Source organism: Carassius carassius, chromosome 17 (genome assembly GCF_963082965.1).
Source record: "Carassius carassius chromosome 17, fCarCar2.1, whole genome shotgun sequence".
Lineage (NCBI taxonomy): Eukaryota > Metazoa > Chordata > Actinopteri > Cypriniformes > Cyprinidae > Carassius > Carassius carassius.
Genome location: NC_081771.1, coordinates 13,598,271 through 13,614,104, shown reverse-complemented (window position 1 = coordinate 13,614,104; position 15,834 = coordinate 13,598,271). Strand labels below are relative to the sequence as shown.

General features: G+C 37.3%; 1 protein-coding gene across 1 annotated transcript; it reads left to right on the top strand.

Moving 5' to 3' along the window:
• Positions 1-4,741: 4,741 nt before the first annotated feature.
• pomgnt1 (protein O-linked mannose N-acetylglucosaminyltransferase 1 (beta 1,2-)) lies at positions 4,742-14,841 on the top strand. The gene is made up of 22 exons (XM_059570965.1): positions 4,742-4,885; positions 5,235-5,415; positions 6,023-6,125; positions 6,306-6,421; positions 6,502-6,567; positions 6,694-6,807; positions 6,897-7,014; positions 7,338-7,436; positions 7,530-7,657; positions 9,460-9,530; positions 9,838-9,913; positions 10,026-10,109; positions 10,251-10,292; positions 10,398-10,456; positions 10,772-10,844; positions 11,061-11,189; positions 11,949-12,074; positions 12,276-12,340; positions 12,425-12,469; positions 12,579-12,714; positions 13,059-13,168; positions 13,429-14,841. Exons 2-22 carry the CDS (start codon positions 5,296-5,298, stop codon positions 13,508-13,510), a joined length of 1,962 nt encoding a protein of 653 aa, XP_059426948.1. The 5' UTR covers positions 4,742-4,885; positions 5,235-5,295; the 3' UTR covers positions 13,511-14,841.
• Positions 14,842-15,834: the final 993 nt, after the last annotated feature.

The following is a 15,834-nucleotide window of genomic DNA, read 5'->3' as shown; positions in this document are numbered from 1 at the left end:
AGTTTCCACTTGAGGTGGTTATCTGGTAACAGGTAGTAGGCCTCTCTAGGCCTCTCTGTAGGTGAACTCCCACATATTGTGGTTATCAGGTAGCAGGCTTCACAGGTCTCTCTGAATGTGAGCTCCCACATACTGTGGTTGTCAGGTAACCTTTCAGTACACACGCTAAGCCTTTGTACTTTCTCAAAACCACGGGGTGGTCAGTGTGCACGTTAACGCTTTGCGCACTGTCTGAAATCCACGTAAAGTGGTAAGTGTGCACGCAAGACTCTGCGCACTTTCTGAAATCCACGTAAAGTGGTAAGTGTACACGTAAGATTCTGCGCACTTTCTAAAATCCTGTATGGTAAGGGTTACGCGCTCCGCTTCGTTCCCTTTCTTGAGATGATTAGCCCCGGTGTTCCTTGGGCTTCATCCAACCAGTGTGTACTTATTGTACACCCCAAGCCCCCTCAACATGGGGGGGCTGTGTGGGCAATTCTCGGGTAGTTCAGCGGCGCTCCCCTTTTCTGAAAGGGTCACCTATGAGCATGCTGCTCGGAGCTCGGAGTCTTCCTTTCTTGGGAGACTGATTCTCGGTTCTTTCAGAGCGCTCCAGTACCACAAACTGTTCTGAGACGCTCTGTGAGAGCAGGCATCCTGCTGAGGCAGGGGCTGAGGCTCGGGGAATGGCGCCTTTACACCAAGGTGTTGAGGCAGAGTTAGAGAGGTTGGCCAGACTTGGGTGGATCGGTTTTGCGGCTCGAGAGAGCGTCGCACTATCCCCTCTGGCTTCCTCTGACTCATCCAGCTCCATGTGGGGCTGGACACCATGGTACTGGCGTGGCCGAGGCTTCATCTGTACGTTCCGTCCTCCAATTGCTCTGCTCCCTGGCCATTCCATCTACGAGCTGCTCTATCAGAGTTCCACGAAAGCCCCTCCTTAGAACAGTATTTGTAAATCCATGTTATGGTAAGTGTGCACGTGAAGTCTTTGCACACTTTCTGAAATCCACACTGTGGTAAGTTTGCACGCTAGTACTCTGCGTTCTTTCTAAAACCCTATATGGTAAGGGCTTTGCGCTGCTGCTTCGTGCCCTTTCTTGAGTCGGTTTAAGCCCCGTTCATCTTGGGCACCACTCCACCTAGGTATCCTCGGATACCTATCTAGAACAGGGCGCCGCTACTAGAGTACTGTTGGGACAGCCCTTTCGGCAAGTTTTTGCGAAAGCTAGCAGTAGCCCCTGTGTGACAGGCAAAGACTTGGTAGAGGAAAGTGCCAGGCTCTTAGCCGTATCCCTTTAAAGGAATCTTTTGTGATTCCAAGCCTTCAGCTCTACCCCGGGCCAGGGCCCTACAGGTAAGTTGGGTATGTAGCTTAGGCCTTTGGCCGTAAGGGATAATGTCATAAGACAGCCGTCAAACCGTCCCAGGGGCGACTCCCGGTGAAGCGGTAGAGTTGGTACTTAGTGTTTGCCATGATTCTGGTCTGCACTCCCCTCAGCATGGCGGCGTGGGTATACTGTTCTCCATAGTGTCCCCTCAGAGGACGCAGTTCGAAGTTCCCTTGAAAGGGAACGTCTCAGGTTACGAATGTAACCATGGTTCCCTGAGAGGGAACGAGACACTGCGTCCTCTAGCTCCCTGCCATGCTTCGGACGCAAGCTTCACAAAGAAGATAAGTGACGGGTCCTACGGGGGCGTATTTATAGTCGCGCTGGTAGTGACGTCAGAGGCTGTCGCCGGCCAACACGTTGGCGTTTTTCAAAGTATGCTTCAGACACGGGTCACAACGAGGTGTTCCCCATAGTGTCCCCTCAGAGGATGCAGTGTCTCGTTCCCTCTCAGGGAACCATGGTTACATTCGTAACCTGAGACGTTTTTATTGTATACTGCATTTAAATAAGGCACACAGAAATAACAAATCACTGTCATTTTGTAATTAAAACAGGTGATATAATTATTCCATAAAGACCTTTGACCTTATATAAAGCTGGTAACATATATTCAGTATGAAAACTCTTCCATATGCTATGAATATCAAGATGGGCCTCTTAAATCATCTTTCATATTATCTGTGACTCCCTTTATAAAGCACAGTGTCTGTTTTCTGTCTTCAGAAATACTATGTGTATCTGATAACATCCACATTTGAGATGTAGACAGTTCAGCTGCCAGGAGTTTTGTGCATGTCCAGCAAACTGTCCATCTCCATCCAGGGCGGATCCCACTAGACTTCAGGGGTTTCCTGTTGGACTCTTTCCCTCTTGAATGCCCTATTTGGACACACATGCAATTTCTCCCTGAAGAGCATGAGTAAACATTGCAGATATTTGATACAGAGAGCAATGTAAATCAGAAGTAGTCAATGAAATTAACAGACTGAATAATAGAAAGCACTGCTTATTAAAAAATCTAAATTTTTCATTATTTACTAACCCTCAAAGTTCAAAATGACATGAGTTAGAGAAAAAGCACTAGAAGAATCAAGATGATGCAAAGCCCTGACACCCAAACCAATGATCCTGGATAACAAAGTTCATAAGGACAGTTATAGCATAGAATGCCAAATTTAATATCTGTATCTCATACCTGTAAATTTGTTTTCATCTTATGAGTTATCTATGTATTTAGTTAGTCACATGTTGAAGTCACAATGAAAACTATTATCTTTAAATCAGTGTGATTTGGATCTACATTATTGACAATGATGTTTTTACAGCTCACATTGATATTGATGCTGTTGAATGTCTTGTTTTCAACAGGACTCTCACACCAGTACAATCCACTGTTCTTATAGTCAATATCAATAAAATGACATTCTTTAGGCCTGTCTTTAGATTCTGGGCTATTTAACTGTAAACATCCAGATCTCGTTTTAGCTCCTTGAAGCCTCCTCAGTATCCAGCCTGTCGAACTAATACCTTTAACTGAGCAATGAAGGGTGAAATATTCCTCCCTGAAGTGTTGTCTGCTGTCAGGCTGGACCTCTAGAGCAGCGTCTGAGTGAAAATCTTTGACTGATTCATTCCGATCCATATCTTGACATGCTCCATATGTAAACAGGGAGAAATACAGCGCTGAAAATTAAATAATGCAACAATGTTAAAATCTTAAATCTTTTTCTCTCCGAGTACATTGTGGAGTTTATCCATTAAACCAGGCTAAACTTAGGATAAACATTGATCAAAAAGATTGTGTTTAAAAGCTGATTCTTAAACAGTCATATGATTTATGTTAATAAGTTTTATATTAAAAACTCACCTAAGTAACCAGAAGCTGACAGAAGTCCCATGTTTTCCTTTAGCGTAGAGTCTTTTTCTAGAGAATACGCGTGGTATACAGATATAATAATCATAATATCTATAATAACAATTATAGGCCTTTTTTTGACTCTGCCTTTTACGCTAGCTAGAGATGATCTGATCTTGCCAGCAGCCATATCACCCTGGAGCCAAAGACTGGTTGCCCACAGGGCTGAGCCTAGTCAGTACCTGGATGGGAGACCTCCTGGGAAAACTAGGTTGCTGCTGGAAGAGGTGCTAGTGAAGCCAGCAGGGGGTGCTCACCCTGTGGTCTGTGTGGGTCCTAGCACCCCAGTGTAGTGATGGGGACACTATACTGTCAACAAGCATCGTCCTTCGGATGAGACGTTAAACCCGAGGTCCTGACTCTCTGTGGTCATTAAAAATCCCAGCATGTCTTTCGAAAAGTCTAGAGGTGTGACCTTGGCATCCTTGCTAAATTTGCCCATTGGTCTTGAACATCATGGCCTCCTAACAATCCCCATATCTGCTGATTGGCTTTATCACTCTGTCTCCTCTCCACCACCGTTCTGGTGCACTATGGCTGCCGTCGCAATCGCATCATCCAGGTGGATGCTGCACACTGGTGGTGGATGAGGAGATACCTCCTGACAATGTAAAGCGCTTTGAGTGCCTAGAAAAGTTTTATATAAATGTAAGGAATTATTATTATGATGATAAATTTGTTCACACACACAGTTTGTAAGCTAAGAATTGGGGTTTCGTCTATGCGCAAGTTACCAGTAAAATAAGTCTATAGTGGAAACAGAAATGCATCCTTATCTGTTTAATCCTAATCTGTTTAATAGCATACCTAAAGAGTTAAAAGAAGAATGAAAAAATGTCCTGCTGACCTTAGATGTTTGTGACAAACTCTTACAGCATATTGCCACTTGTGTTAGATAAAATCAAATAATTCATAATTTAATTTCAACACCACAAATCTATATGAGCAAATCAACCTCTAGCCTATGTGTCTTGAAACACTATTAGTACTATCAGTATTAGTATCATTTTTTTCTTTTGCTTAGCAAATTTTTTTTAGAGTTTTGTCATTTAAGCTATTAAATAATTCAATAATCTTAAAGTTAAATAGTTTTCAAAAGTGTCTCGTGTTTCATGTTTACATCTAAAAGTTTAGTAGGCATGCAGGCCTTCTTGTAGTTTTGTGGTGGATATGTTCTTCAAATGGCTATTTTCAGCCAAATGACACCTCTTTGAGCTAATGCTCATAATTTCATCATATGAAATTCATAAATATTTCAAATATTTTATTAATATTAATTGTAATTTTTAACACTATACTCATTTTTAATTATTATTATTATTATTATTATTATTATTATTTTAAAATAGTTATTTTTAAGTAGCTAACTTTTGGCAGGAAAGCTATTTCATTCACTATTACCCAATAAACAAAACAAGGGGCTTTTATTTTGAAAAACGAACGTGTGGCGTTATCCTGTAATCTGGCTTCACAATAATACTCATTACCTGCATATGGCCACAGAAACGTTACTAGACCTGACCTAAACTACATTACAGTTATATTTTCTGGCGAGGTGGGACGTCGTTTCCGTGCAACATAAAATGCTGCTGAGGTAAACAGTCACTAGCATTTATTCTGTGCATCCTTACAGTCGACAGAAATGTTTGTGTCAAAAGAAATTGTCTTTAGAAGGAATTTCAGCTGTTGTGCTCAGATAGCTAACGTTACCTCACCATCTGTTCGCAGTAGTCACACTATTAATAATGAGTTATTAATATCATTAGCTTGTGCATATGCGTGAAATGTTATTATCGTTACAGTTAAAATGCGTTGTTTTAGTAATTGTACATAAAGCATTTGCAGTAATCTATGTTAGAAGTTGTGCCACCTGCATTGTATTTTAACGTTGCACGAAGGTTTGAAATGAAGTATGTACGTCTTATTGCTGTTGTGATGTGTAGATGAAGAAGTCGTGATCGCAGGCAGGTGTTGTGATCAGGACCAGCGGGCAGGACTGCAGGTATGGACACCTGGACACCCAACCCGAGAGCCAAACCCTTCATCCCCCGCCAGCAGCGCAGTCTCTACCTCACCTGGAAATACAGACTCACCAACAAACGAGCAGTGCGACGAATCTGCCAGGTCAGCACATGGCGCTTAATAAGATTATCTTTGAACACTTATAATGGGGGGTTTACTTTTCTTTCCTTGTGACTATACAAACTAAAGTGTACTTATTTGATGTATGTATTAGTGGACATGCATACAGACATTATTTATTTATTCATTTATTTATAACTGTATTTTTTCAAAATAAAGAGAATTGATTTTGCATTTATCATTATTATTTATGTTTTTGCAAAATAGGGTGTGTATTCGCTTATTACTACTATAATACTACTCTATGCTTATCATAGATGATCCATTTAAAAGTAAATAAAAATCAAATCAAATAAAATCACTAACTGATAACAACACAACTGTTGATCCATGGCTTTGCCACAACATCGGAATTGCTGACAACATCATAATGTTAGATGTGAAAATGAATACAAGCATTTCTTTTTTCAGATAGTCACTAGTTACATTGGCACAACAAAAGTTTGGTTGTCAGTTTATGTTGTAGTCATGTTACTGTTAGCTGAGCAGAACTTAGTAAAATTGATTTTGCGAATAAAAATGAAATCAATATTTCTAGCTTAGGTAACTAATCAACAAGCAAATTTGTGACATGTGTGTGTGTTTGCAGGCCAGTGCTGTCCTGTTTCTACTGATCACAGTGATTGTGAATATCAAACTCATTCTAGACACAAGGAGAGTTGCCAGTGAGGATGATGCAGCTCAAGAGTATGGTAATGTCGATTATTTGCCTTTGTGGACATTGTTTTATGATGCCTTGACATGTTAGAGATTTAAAATATTATAATGAATGGAATTGTAAGGGCAGCAAAATCATTGTGCTTTTTTAATATTTACACACTGTTAGTTTTGAATTACTAATTTATTTTTGCTATCTTTAAACATTGTCTCAGATGATGCCCTGCCTAACATGGAAACCCCGCGCAGACCAGCGAGTGGGAGGAAGGTTCTGGATATTGAGGTGTACTCTAGTCGATCTAAGGTTTATGTAGCAGTGGATGGCACCACTGTAAGTGATTCTAAGCCTGTTTTATATGACAAGACCAGAGAACGTTGTCAACAACATGTATAATTGTTGTATATTTGCAGGTTCTGGAAGATGAGATGAGGGAGCAGGGCCGAGGTGTACATGTTATAGTTCTAAATCAGGCAACTGTAAGAACACACATTCACTTCTCATGACAAACTGTATTTTCTTTTATCATCAGTACTATCTTCTGAAGTCGTCAAGATTATTTATACATTTGTATGATAGCATTTTGCTGCATCGTCTTCCTTCAGGGTCATGTCATGGCCAAAAGAGTGTTCGATACTTATTCTCCCCATGAGGATGAAGCCATGATCCTCTTCCTCAACATGGTCACACGTGGCAGAATCCTCATCTTCACTATTAAGGTAAAAAAAAATGCCTCTCCCATCCACTTTCATGGTTTCAGATTTGGGTTTTCTTTGTCTGTAAGTGCATTTCTTAATGGCCTCTTCAGGATGAGGGGACTTTCCACTTGAAGGATGCAGCGAAGAATCTTCTGAAAGGTTTGGGGAGTCAGGTAGCTGTCACCTTAGGCTGGAGGGATATGTGGACTCTGGTTGTAAAGAAGGGAGGTATGGATAATGCCTTTTAGCTTTTTAATCATGTATTATACCATTGTTTAAAAGTTTGGAACAAAAAATAATATTGTGAAATGTTCTAACAATTTAAAATAACTGTTTCATGTTTTAATATATTCTAAAATGTATTTTCTTAATGTATTCTGGTGATGGCGACACTGAATTTCCATTAGCTATCATTCCAGTCCTCAGTGCCACATGATCCTTCACAAATCATTTTAATGTACTGTAATAAATTACATTTATTAAAATATTGAAATGGAAAACACCTCTATTTCCACTGGGAGGTGATATTAATGTACGATTTATTTTCTCAGGTCAAGTGTATGGGGAGAAGCACTCCAAGTCTCCTGCTCTGTCCACATGGGGCGATCCTGTGCTGCTGAAGACTGAGGTCCAGCTGACAGCTTCTGAAGGTATGTCTGCCTCTGTTATTATGAGTGTAGAGTTGATTTGTTCTAGTTATGGATCATATTGAAGCAGTCTGTTGACGTTGAGACTCATTTCAGAGGCAGAGTGCCATTGGGCTGACACTGAGCTGAACCGCCGGAGAAAACTCTTCTGCAGTAAAGTGGAAGGATATGGAAGCATTTGTAGTTGCAAGGATCCAGCACCCATAGAGTTTAATCCTGACCTAGTAAGACTTTTTATATACCATTAAAAAAACTTGTAGTCAGTAAGATTTCATTTTATACTTTTTTATATATTTTTAAATAGAAATGATGCATTAAAGGGATAGTATATGTGTCATATGTATATTGTGTCAATTGATCACTTGCCCTCATGTCATTCCAAACCTATAAGACAAAATTGAGATATTTTTGATGAAATCCGAGAGCTTCCTGACCCTCCATAGACAGCAATGGGACTACCACTGTCAAGTTCACTGTTAAAATAGTCAGTGTGACATCGGTGGTTCATCTGTAATGTTATGAAGCTATGAGAATACTTTTTGTGCACAAACAAAACAAAAATAACAACTTTATTCAACAATTTTTTCTTGTCTGTGTCAGTCTTCGACATGCGTGGTAGTTGCATTGCTGTCTATGGAGGGTCAGAAAGCTCTCGGTTTTCATAAAAAATGTCCTAATTTGTGTTCTGAAGATGAATGAAGGTCTTACGGGTTTGGAACATTACGAAAATGAGTAATTAACCCTTAAATGCATGAATTATTACATATTTGAGTCTTCAGTGACCTGGACCTAAATATCCAGCACGGATGGATCTCTAACTGCTGCAATAGCAAAAATCTCTCTTGATATGTTAAGAACATTTACAGAAGAATAAAATAAAGCGTATCTGTTACCATTTGAAACTTTAAAGGTTTTAATTTGAGCAGATGATTTTACCAATGCTGTCATCGTCAGAGCGCACTTCCACAGCACATTCAGCATCTGCCTCATATTCACAATCTCAGCCATATTCTCAAAACTATTGTTTTCAATGACTTCACATTCAATATTTTGATCACTGGCAGCTTATTCACCACAACCAGCATCAAATCACAGTGAAATTTATATTTCATTGCAAATAGTAATTGCTCTGCAGTAAAGTCATTCAAACCACTTCAGTTTTTGCTGATGAGATTTGTATGTTTTATGCCTGCCGTTAATTATGAGTGAAACTTCACGTCATCATTGTGTATCAAACAGTGCCACCTTGTGGAAACACGATGCATTGCACATATTGAGTCATCATATATCTAAATATAGTTTATATTGCAGGAAAAAATACTTACACATTTACATACCTCGGATCCCTAGCGACCCTATACACATTTTACATACAATTAATCAGAAATAGATTGATAGATTGAGGAATATTAAGAAAGTTGATGTGTAACTTAAAAAAATGAAAGAGGGAGAGGGTAGAGAATAATGTCCCAGGTCACTAAAGACCCCAGGTATGCATTTAAGGGTGAATGACAGAAGTTACATTTTTGGGTCAACTATTGCTTTAAATAGTTTAAAAAGTGACAGTTAAGGCTGTTATATCGTTGGAAAAAAAAATCTATTTCGAATAAATGCTTTCCTTTTGAACTAAAGAATCCTGAAAAATACATCACACTTGCTTTAAAAAAGTATGTAATAATCTCATGCATCAAGGCATTAACTTTCTACCAAACCATTCTAAATATTAGCATTTTTTTCATCAGAGTCAACTTAAAAAAATATATTTTACTCCCATTCTTTTTTGCTTCCCTGATATGTTTATTTATGGTATCAGGAGCTGGGTCAAACTCTACATGTTTTTCTCTGCATTTTCTTTCTTCTTTTTTTTTACCGTTGTTTTTATGGAGAAGTATAAGACTTTCAGTTGTTAGTGCTTGTTATACCCCTCATCATGAGAAAACTTAATTCTTAAAAGCATTTAGACAGTAGAACAAGAGGGTTTGTGTTCAATCTCTGTGTTGACTAAACCTTTTCTTGTCCTGTTTAGCTGCCTAACAACAATGTCTACAACGTCCCAGTAGCAGTTATAGCTGGAAATAGACCGAACTATCTCTATAGGTTAGTAAACTTATTACCACACTACCAAACCACATCATATATCTGCAGTTCAATGGATTAGTTAAATCCATGGCTCGTATGTTTTTATATTTTTGTTTCATACATTTTGTAGGCAATCAAGAATTGTTTATAAGAGATAAGTACTTTTTTTTTCATCAGGATACATTAAATGGACCAGAAGTGACAGTGAAGAGGACGCACATTTCACATACTATTTTTGTTGTCTAGATTTGGCTTCAGTGGAGAAACCTAGAAATCCTGTAAGCGTACCTTGAATACCTGACTGAAGCCATGTTTGTTTCTCCAGAATGCTGCGCTCTCTTCTTTCCTCCCATGGTGTCAATCCACAGATGATCACTGTTTTTATCGATGGCTACTATGAGGTATCGTCTCTTTTTCATATTCGTTCCTCTCCTCTTAAATGCATTTTTTTTTGTGTGTGAGAGAGAGAGGATTTATACACATTTACAAATTAACAAAAAGTTTTCTGGTTAGGAACCCATGGATGTGGTGGATCTCTTCGGTCTTAAAGGAGTTCAGCATACGCCTATCAGTATTAAGAATGCTAGAGTGTCACAGGTGATATGTTTATGACTTTTGTCTGAAAATGAACAATTAACATGAAAAAGAATGGCCAGTGGTAGATGTTTGCAGTGGTCAAAGCCTGTTTGTGTATGACCATAAGAGGACACTAATACATTAATGTTCATATTGTCTCAGCACTACAAAGCCAGCTTGACTGCAACCTTCAATCTACATCCAGTGAGTAAATGATGAAATAACCTGCCTTACAAGTCATATACAGTTATGTTGTAAAACAGTTTGCAAGTGGTTGACTTTGAAAAAAAAATAATAATAATGTTCTAGGATGCAGATTTTGCCATTGTCTTGGAGGAAGACCTGGATATTTCCATAGATTTTTTCAGGTATTTATGTGAAATAATATAATATAGTGATATATTTTTTTAATATAAATATATATACAATAAATAGTGTGTATAATATTAGCTGTTTAAGTTAGTAATTTTATTACAATTAATTTGACTGAATTACACACATGTCCACTAGATGGTAGCAGACTCCCATATTATTTGTCACAGGCCAGATTAGAAACGTGCAAGTGGAGAATTATTGAGCTCAAATCATATTAACAGAAAAGATTGAGTAACAACATTTGACTCATTGTCTCTAAAAGTCTTTTAAATGTGTGATTTATTTCTCATCCAACATTTGTCTCTTAGCTTCCTCAGTCAGACCATCCATTTGTTGCAGGAGGATGACAGTCTGTACTGTATCTCAGCCTGGAATGACCAAGTGAGTGATGGAGAAAGAAAGTTTCTTTTCAGTTTTCATTACTTGAAAATATGCTATTTATGTTTTTGTCTCGAGGGTAAATGCTGCCAAATGCTCTTCTGATATAGTTTTCTTTCGGCTAAACAATGGTTATTGTACCCTCATCTTAAATTACTGTGAAAGTCTTTAAAGGCCTTCGAGCAGTGCACTTGACCCTGCTGCTGTGCTGTTTTGCAGGGCTATGAGCACACAGCGGAGGACCCGTCTCTGTTGTACAGAGTGGAAAGTATGCCTGGCCTTGGCTGGGTGCTTAAAAAAAGCCTTTACAAAGATGAACTGGAGCCCAAATGGCCAACTCCTGAGAAGGTGAGGCAGCTAATGCCTCCATTTAGCCTAGAATTTGTCTTAATAGGAGAAGTTTATGTATTTACAGTTTACATGCGAAACCTCTCAAAAGCCGTGTCTTAATTTGGCACAATTTTCCGCTCAATTTGCTTGCACGAAAGCTTCTTGTGTGAGTGATTAATCCTCCTCTCACCATTGGGAAGTGCTGTTCTCACTATGGATTTTAGTATTTTGTTCTCTCATTTGAATAATATTTCTAACCTTCGAAGAGTCAGTTTGTTGAATTTCAAGAGTGTGTGTAGTGTATATAGCAAGTATCAGAAATGATATTTAAATAAGTACATATAATGCCTTATTTTTGAAACTAGGAGATTAAAAAGTGAAGTTAAAAAAAATTATATGGTAAAAATTGTCAAAAGAAAGTAATATTGTGAAATAATATTGACATTTTAAAATAATTGTTTTCTATTTATATATATTTTAAAATGTAATTAATTCCTGTGGTGATAGCTTCATTATCACATGATCTTTCAGAAATCATTCTGATGTTGAAAACAGTTTTACTGGGGAATCTATACTTTTTGTTCCAAAAAACAAACAAACAAAAAAACCTGCATTTGAAATGAAAATCTGTTTTAACATTGATAATGTCATTTTAGTTCAGTTAAATGCTTCCAAACAAACCTTACTGACCCCAAATGTTTGAATGGTAGTGTATCAGTTCCCTATATTGAACCTATCTTCACTCTTTCATCCATTTGTACTGTTGCTATCCCTTAGCTATGGGATTGGGACATGTGGATGCGAATGCCGGAACAGAGGAAGGGGAGAGAGTGTGTCATTCCTGATGTCTCCCGCTCTTATCACTTTGGCATCGTTGGGTTAAACATGAATGGATACTTCCATGTAAGTGAGACAGTTATATTTGTCTAATTACGTCTATATTTACATTGTCAGAGGTTTATCTGTATTCTAATATGGTCTTTTTTTCTTTTTTTTTTGTAATTTAGTGTATTTTTTTCAATTGCAAACTGAATCTGGGACGCTATAAATTCAGTGATGTGGAATGTATATTTTGTGCTAAATTTTGTGCATGTTTCTCTATAGGAAGTTTACTTTAAAAAGCACAAGTTCAACACTATTCCGAATGTTCAGATGAAAAATGTAGATAGGTATGTATAGTTCCATAATAGCTTTTATATTAGCTTAATTTGTATCATTTTTCAGACATCTTTGTTATTTTCCTCTGTTTCCAGCTTGAAGAAAGATGCATATGAGATTGAAATCCAAAACCTACTACGGTAATTGTATCTGAAGATCATACTCATCTGTTGCATATAGTTAATGTAACACCTTAAAATAATTTCATTTTCATTACAACAGCTGCAGTAATAATTTGTGTGTCTGCAGTGAGGCCGAGGTTCTGGACCACAGTAAAAACCCATGTGAAGACTCATTTATCCCAGACACTGAGGGAAAGACCTTTGTAATGTTCATTAAAATGGAGCAAGATACAGATACAAACACCTGGACAGAACTGGCAAAGGTATAGTGAATTTTTGAAGATCCGCAGTTTGAATCTATATGAGAGTTCAATTGGGTATCTCACATAAATGGCTGCATTTCAGAGCAGGTTTGCCAGTAGTTACCCTGCATGTTTTGTTACAATGGGTTGCAATGAATCTTAGCAAAGTGGTGAGTTTTATTGCCTGTTTTTATGTGAACTAAAAGTGCAAATGTCTGGCTATTGTTTGAAGAGCCTGCAAGGGTAGATAAATGACTTATAAACAATGAGAGAGGAAATCTATTGAAAGAAAGAAAGAAAATCTGAGGTGAGGATATTAAAACTGTAGTATTAGGTTATTGCCTTATCTTGTTTACTGCTCTCAGTGCCTGCACGTATGGGACCTGGATGTACGAGGTTATCATAAAGGACTCTGGAGGCTCTTCAGAAAGAAGAACCATGTACTAGTTGTGGCTGTTCCAATCTCACCATACTCGTGAGTATATATTATGTGGCTCAGGTTAGTCAGATTACAGTTGTATGCCCCAAACATAATCACAGATTCTCGGTTGGATTTAGTTTGGGGCCTGCTAGATGACTTCTTGTTTTTGAGCTTATCTGTTGTTTGTAAGGTGTTATTTTTTTGTCTTTTAATCGCATATATACATTTTATTCCATTTCATTTTATAATTATTCTTTTTTGTGTGTGGGTGACATTTTGTCCATGACCTTCACGGTATCTTTTTTTCCCTCCAGTCTTAAGAAGCCCAATAACGTCACTCCCATTCACTTGGAGCCAGCACCTAAAGAGGAGGGACCTCCTGTGGAACAGATTTAGAACAGTTCTAATCCCACCCAAAGGCCCTTTCCTAACCACTAATAGACAAGGCCTATGTCAGGCTGATAATGGGCCTTGTGTTACTCTTCAGGCCGTTGCAAGACAAAGGGGATGATCCTGACTAAACCGTCCTGTGCCGGTAGCCTCTAGGAACTGCAGGATTTTTTAAAACTAGAACAATATGAGTGTGGATTTCGAAAAAGGGTGTGACGTTCACGTTTTGTTGGTATGTATTTTACATGTTTGAGCTTTTCCTGAGGTCATGAAACTTCATATGTGTTTATGCTGGAAGGATTGACTTTAGAAAAGAATTGATAGATAGACTTTGAAAGTATTATTGGTACTGTAATAAAAGCCAGTGCTGGTTTGAGTTACTGAATTGTGACAGCAGATAACATCAAACCAGGACACTGCAAAAAAGGGATTAAGAGTATATGGCAGACATAAGATACTTTTTTTTAACACTACTGAGTGCTTTGGGCCGTCCTGCACATACGTTTTAACTTATGTCTATTTATTTTGTCAATATTAAAATAACTAGGTTTATTTTTACTTCATGGATTGACTTTTACACAAGAAAAAAAATGCATTAAGAAACAAAAGGCTTAAATTTGTTTACAAATTAAACTATACAGACGTATATATTTTTAGAATTAAATATTATCATATTTTTTAGTATTTTTATTGGTTCTTTAGTGGCACAGGCAGGATACCTTAACTACATGTATTGGACTGCACAGGCAAAAAATTAGTTTTAAACATATGACGTGATTGATTTGTTTTTTCTTTTTTAATGTTGTGCTTTGATGGCCCTCCAGCAACAGCTTTAAGAATCTTCTTTCCCAGAGAACGACAGGTGATGCTGCTTAGGTGAGATCTATGTGTTCACACAGCCACTAAAGAGCCTTATAAGAGTAGAATGGAGGATTAACGCTGGAAATCAATGCCGTCTCAGCTGAATCGTGGATCTGCCTTGTGTTAACGTGAGTTACTGTGTGTGAAGATACTGGTGAAAATTGATTTCTCATGCAATAATGTCCAAATCATTTCATGGAGGAGATTTCAGAGTTGATTGTTGTGGTTTCCAGGGTTTCACTGATCAGTTCTGATATTGCTAGACATTTGATTTGTGCTGCCACTAAACATTTTCATAGTATCTGGAACATGTGCAATACCATAATAGAAATGTTTCTCATCTCAACATATTATTTTGTACTTAAGTTTGCAGAGATTGTGTCTGATATGTTAACCGGATTCTTCAACAGTTTTGTATATCTAAGTAGTAGTTAAAAATAATTGGTTTTCTTATATAAAATAAAACCGTTTTCTTACTTTGTTTTCCCTCTGTCTGTTTTTTTGTTTCCATGGTTGTTGTTTTTTAAAATATGTATTTGCAATCAGACAGTTTTGTTTTCAGTAGGCTGCACAGTACAGTCATTTATGAATTAATTTATTCAGAAATCTATTGGAATGATATTAAATAATTGTATGCTTAATTGTAATGTTTCCTTAAAATGGCTTTCATGTAGCTTTATATAAAGCTTTCATCTTTAGAAATTAATTGTAAAAACTTAAGCTTATATGGGGCCTTAAAAGTTGAACCATTGCTTTAAAGCCATTTTAAGGAAACATTACAATTAAACATACAATTATTAAATATCATTCCAATAGATTTCTAAATAAATTAATTCATAAATGACTTATATATACACACACTTGGTGTGTTCACTTTTTAAAAGTTGGATGGTTCTACTTAGAATTCTATTTATGCATTTTTGGAGATTATATATTTTTCATTAGAATAATATAAAATGTTTTTTATTATTGTTATTATTATTATTTCATATTCGATAAGCAGACAGCACAGCAGGCAAATTATGTGGAAAATTGAAGCAGCCACAAAGGATATGGTGTGACTATTGAAATCAATGCAAATTTAGTGTGGCTGATCCCTTGTGTAAATGATTCTCCTGTGTGTGCCAATGTTGTAGGGGTAATTGCATAATCATGCAGACTTTTTTAGAATGTGATGTAGTGTTTGAATCTTCGAGTGAAAGTCAAAAACTCGATTCTGATTTCTGTGTAATAGTCTTTAAATCGTTTATCATTATTATTCATTATGAACTGTACTACTGTCAGTGGGGTAGAAGGTCATACTTTGCCTTATATGATTACAAAGGATTTTTAGAGGAACTGGTCTGACTCATGATTTCATGTTGCATTTTATTTAGTATCAACTGTACCAACAGAACAAATGATCATCCTCAGTCAGTCTCCTACTCGGATATATTTTCAGTGGGTAAGAGATAGTTGCAAATGCATAA

What these genes read in the sequence shown, in the direction of transcription:
- pomgnt1 (XM_059570965.1), top strand. Translation starts at nt 5,296, where the DNA reads ATGGACACCTGGACACCCAACCCGAGAGCCAAACCCTTCATCCCCCGC. An exon ending in CAACCTTCAATCTACATCCA is followed by an intron (nt 10,293 to 10,397) that starts GTGAGTAAATGA and finishes ATAATGTTCTAG; the next exon opens with GATGCAGATTTTGCCATTGT. An exon ending in CCTGGACAGAACTGGCAAAG is followed by an intron (nt 12,715 to 13,058) that starts GTATAGTGAATT and finishes TACTGCTCTCAG; the next exon opens with TGCCTGCACGTATGGGACCT.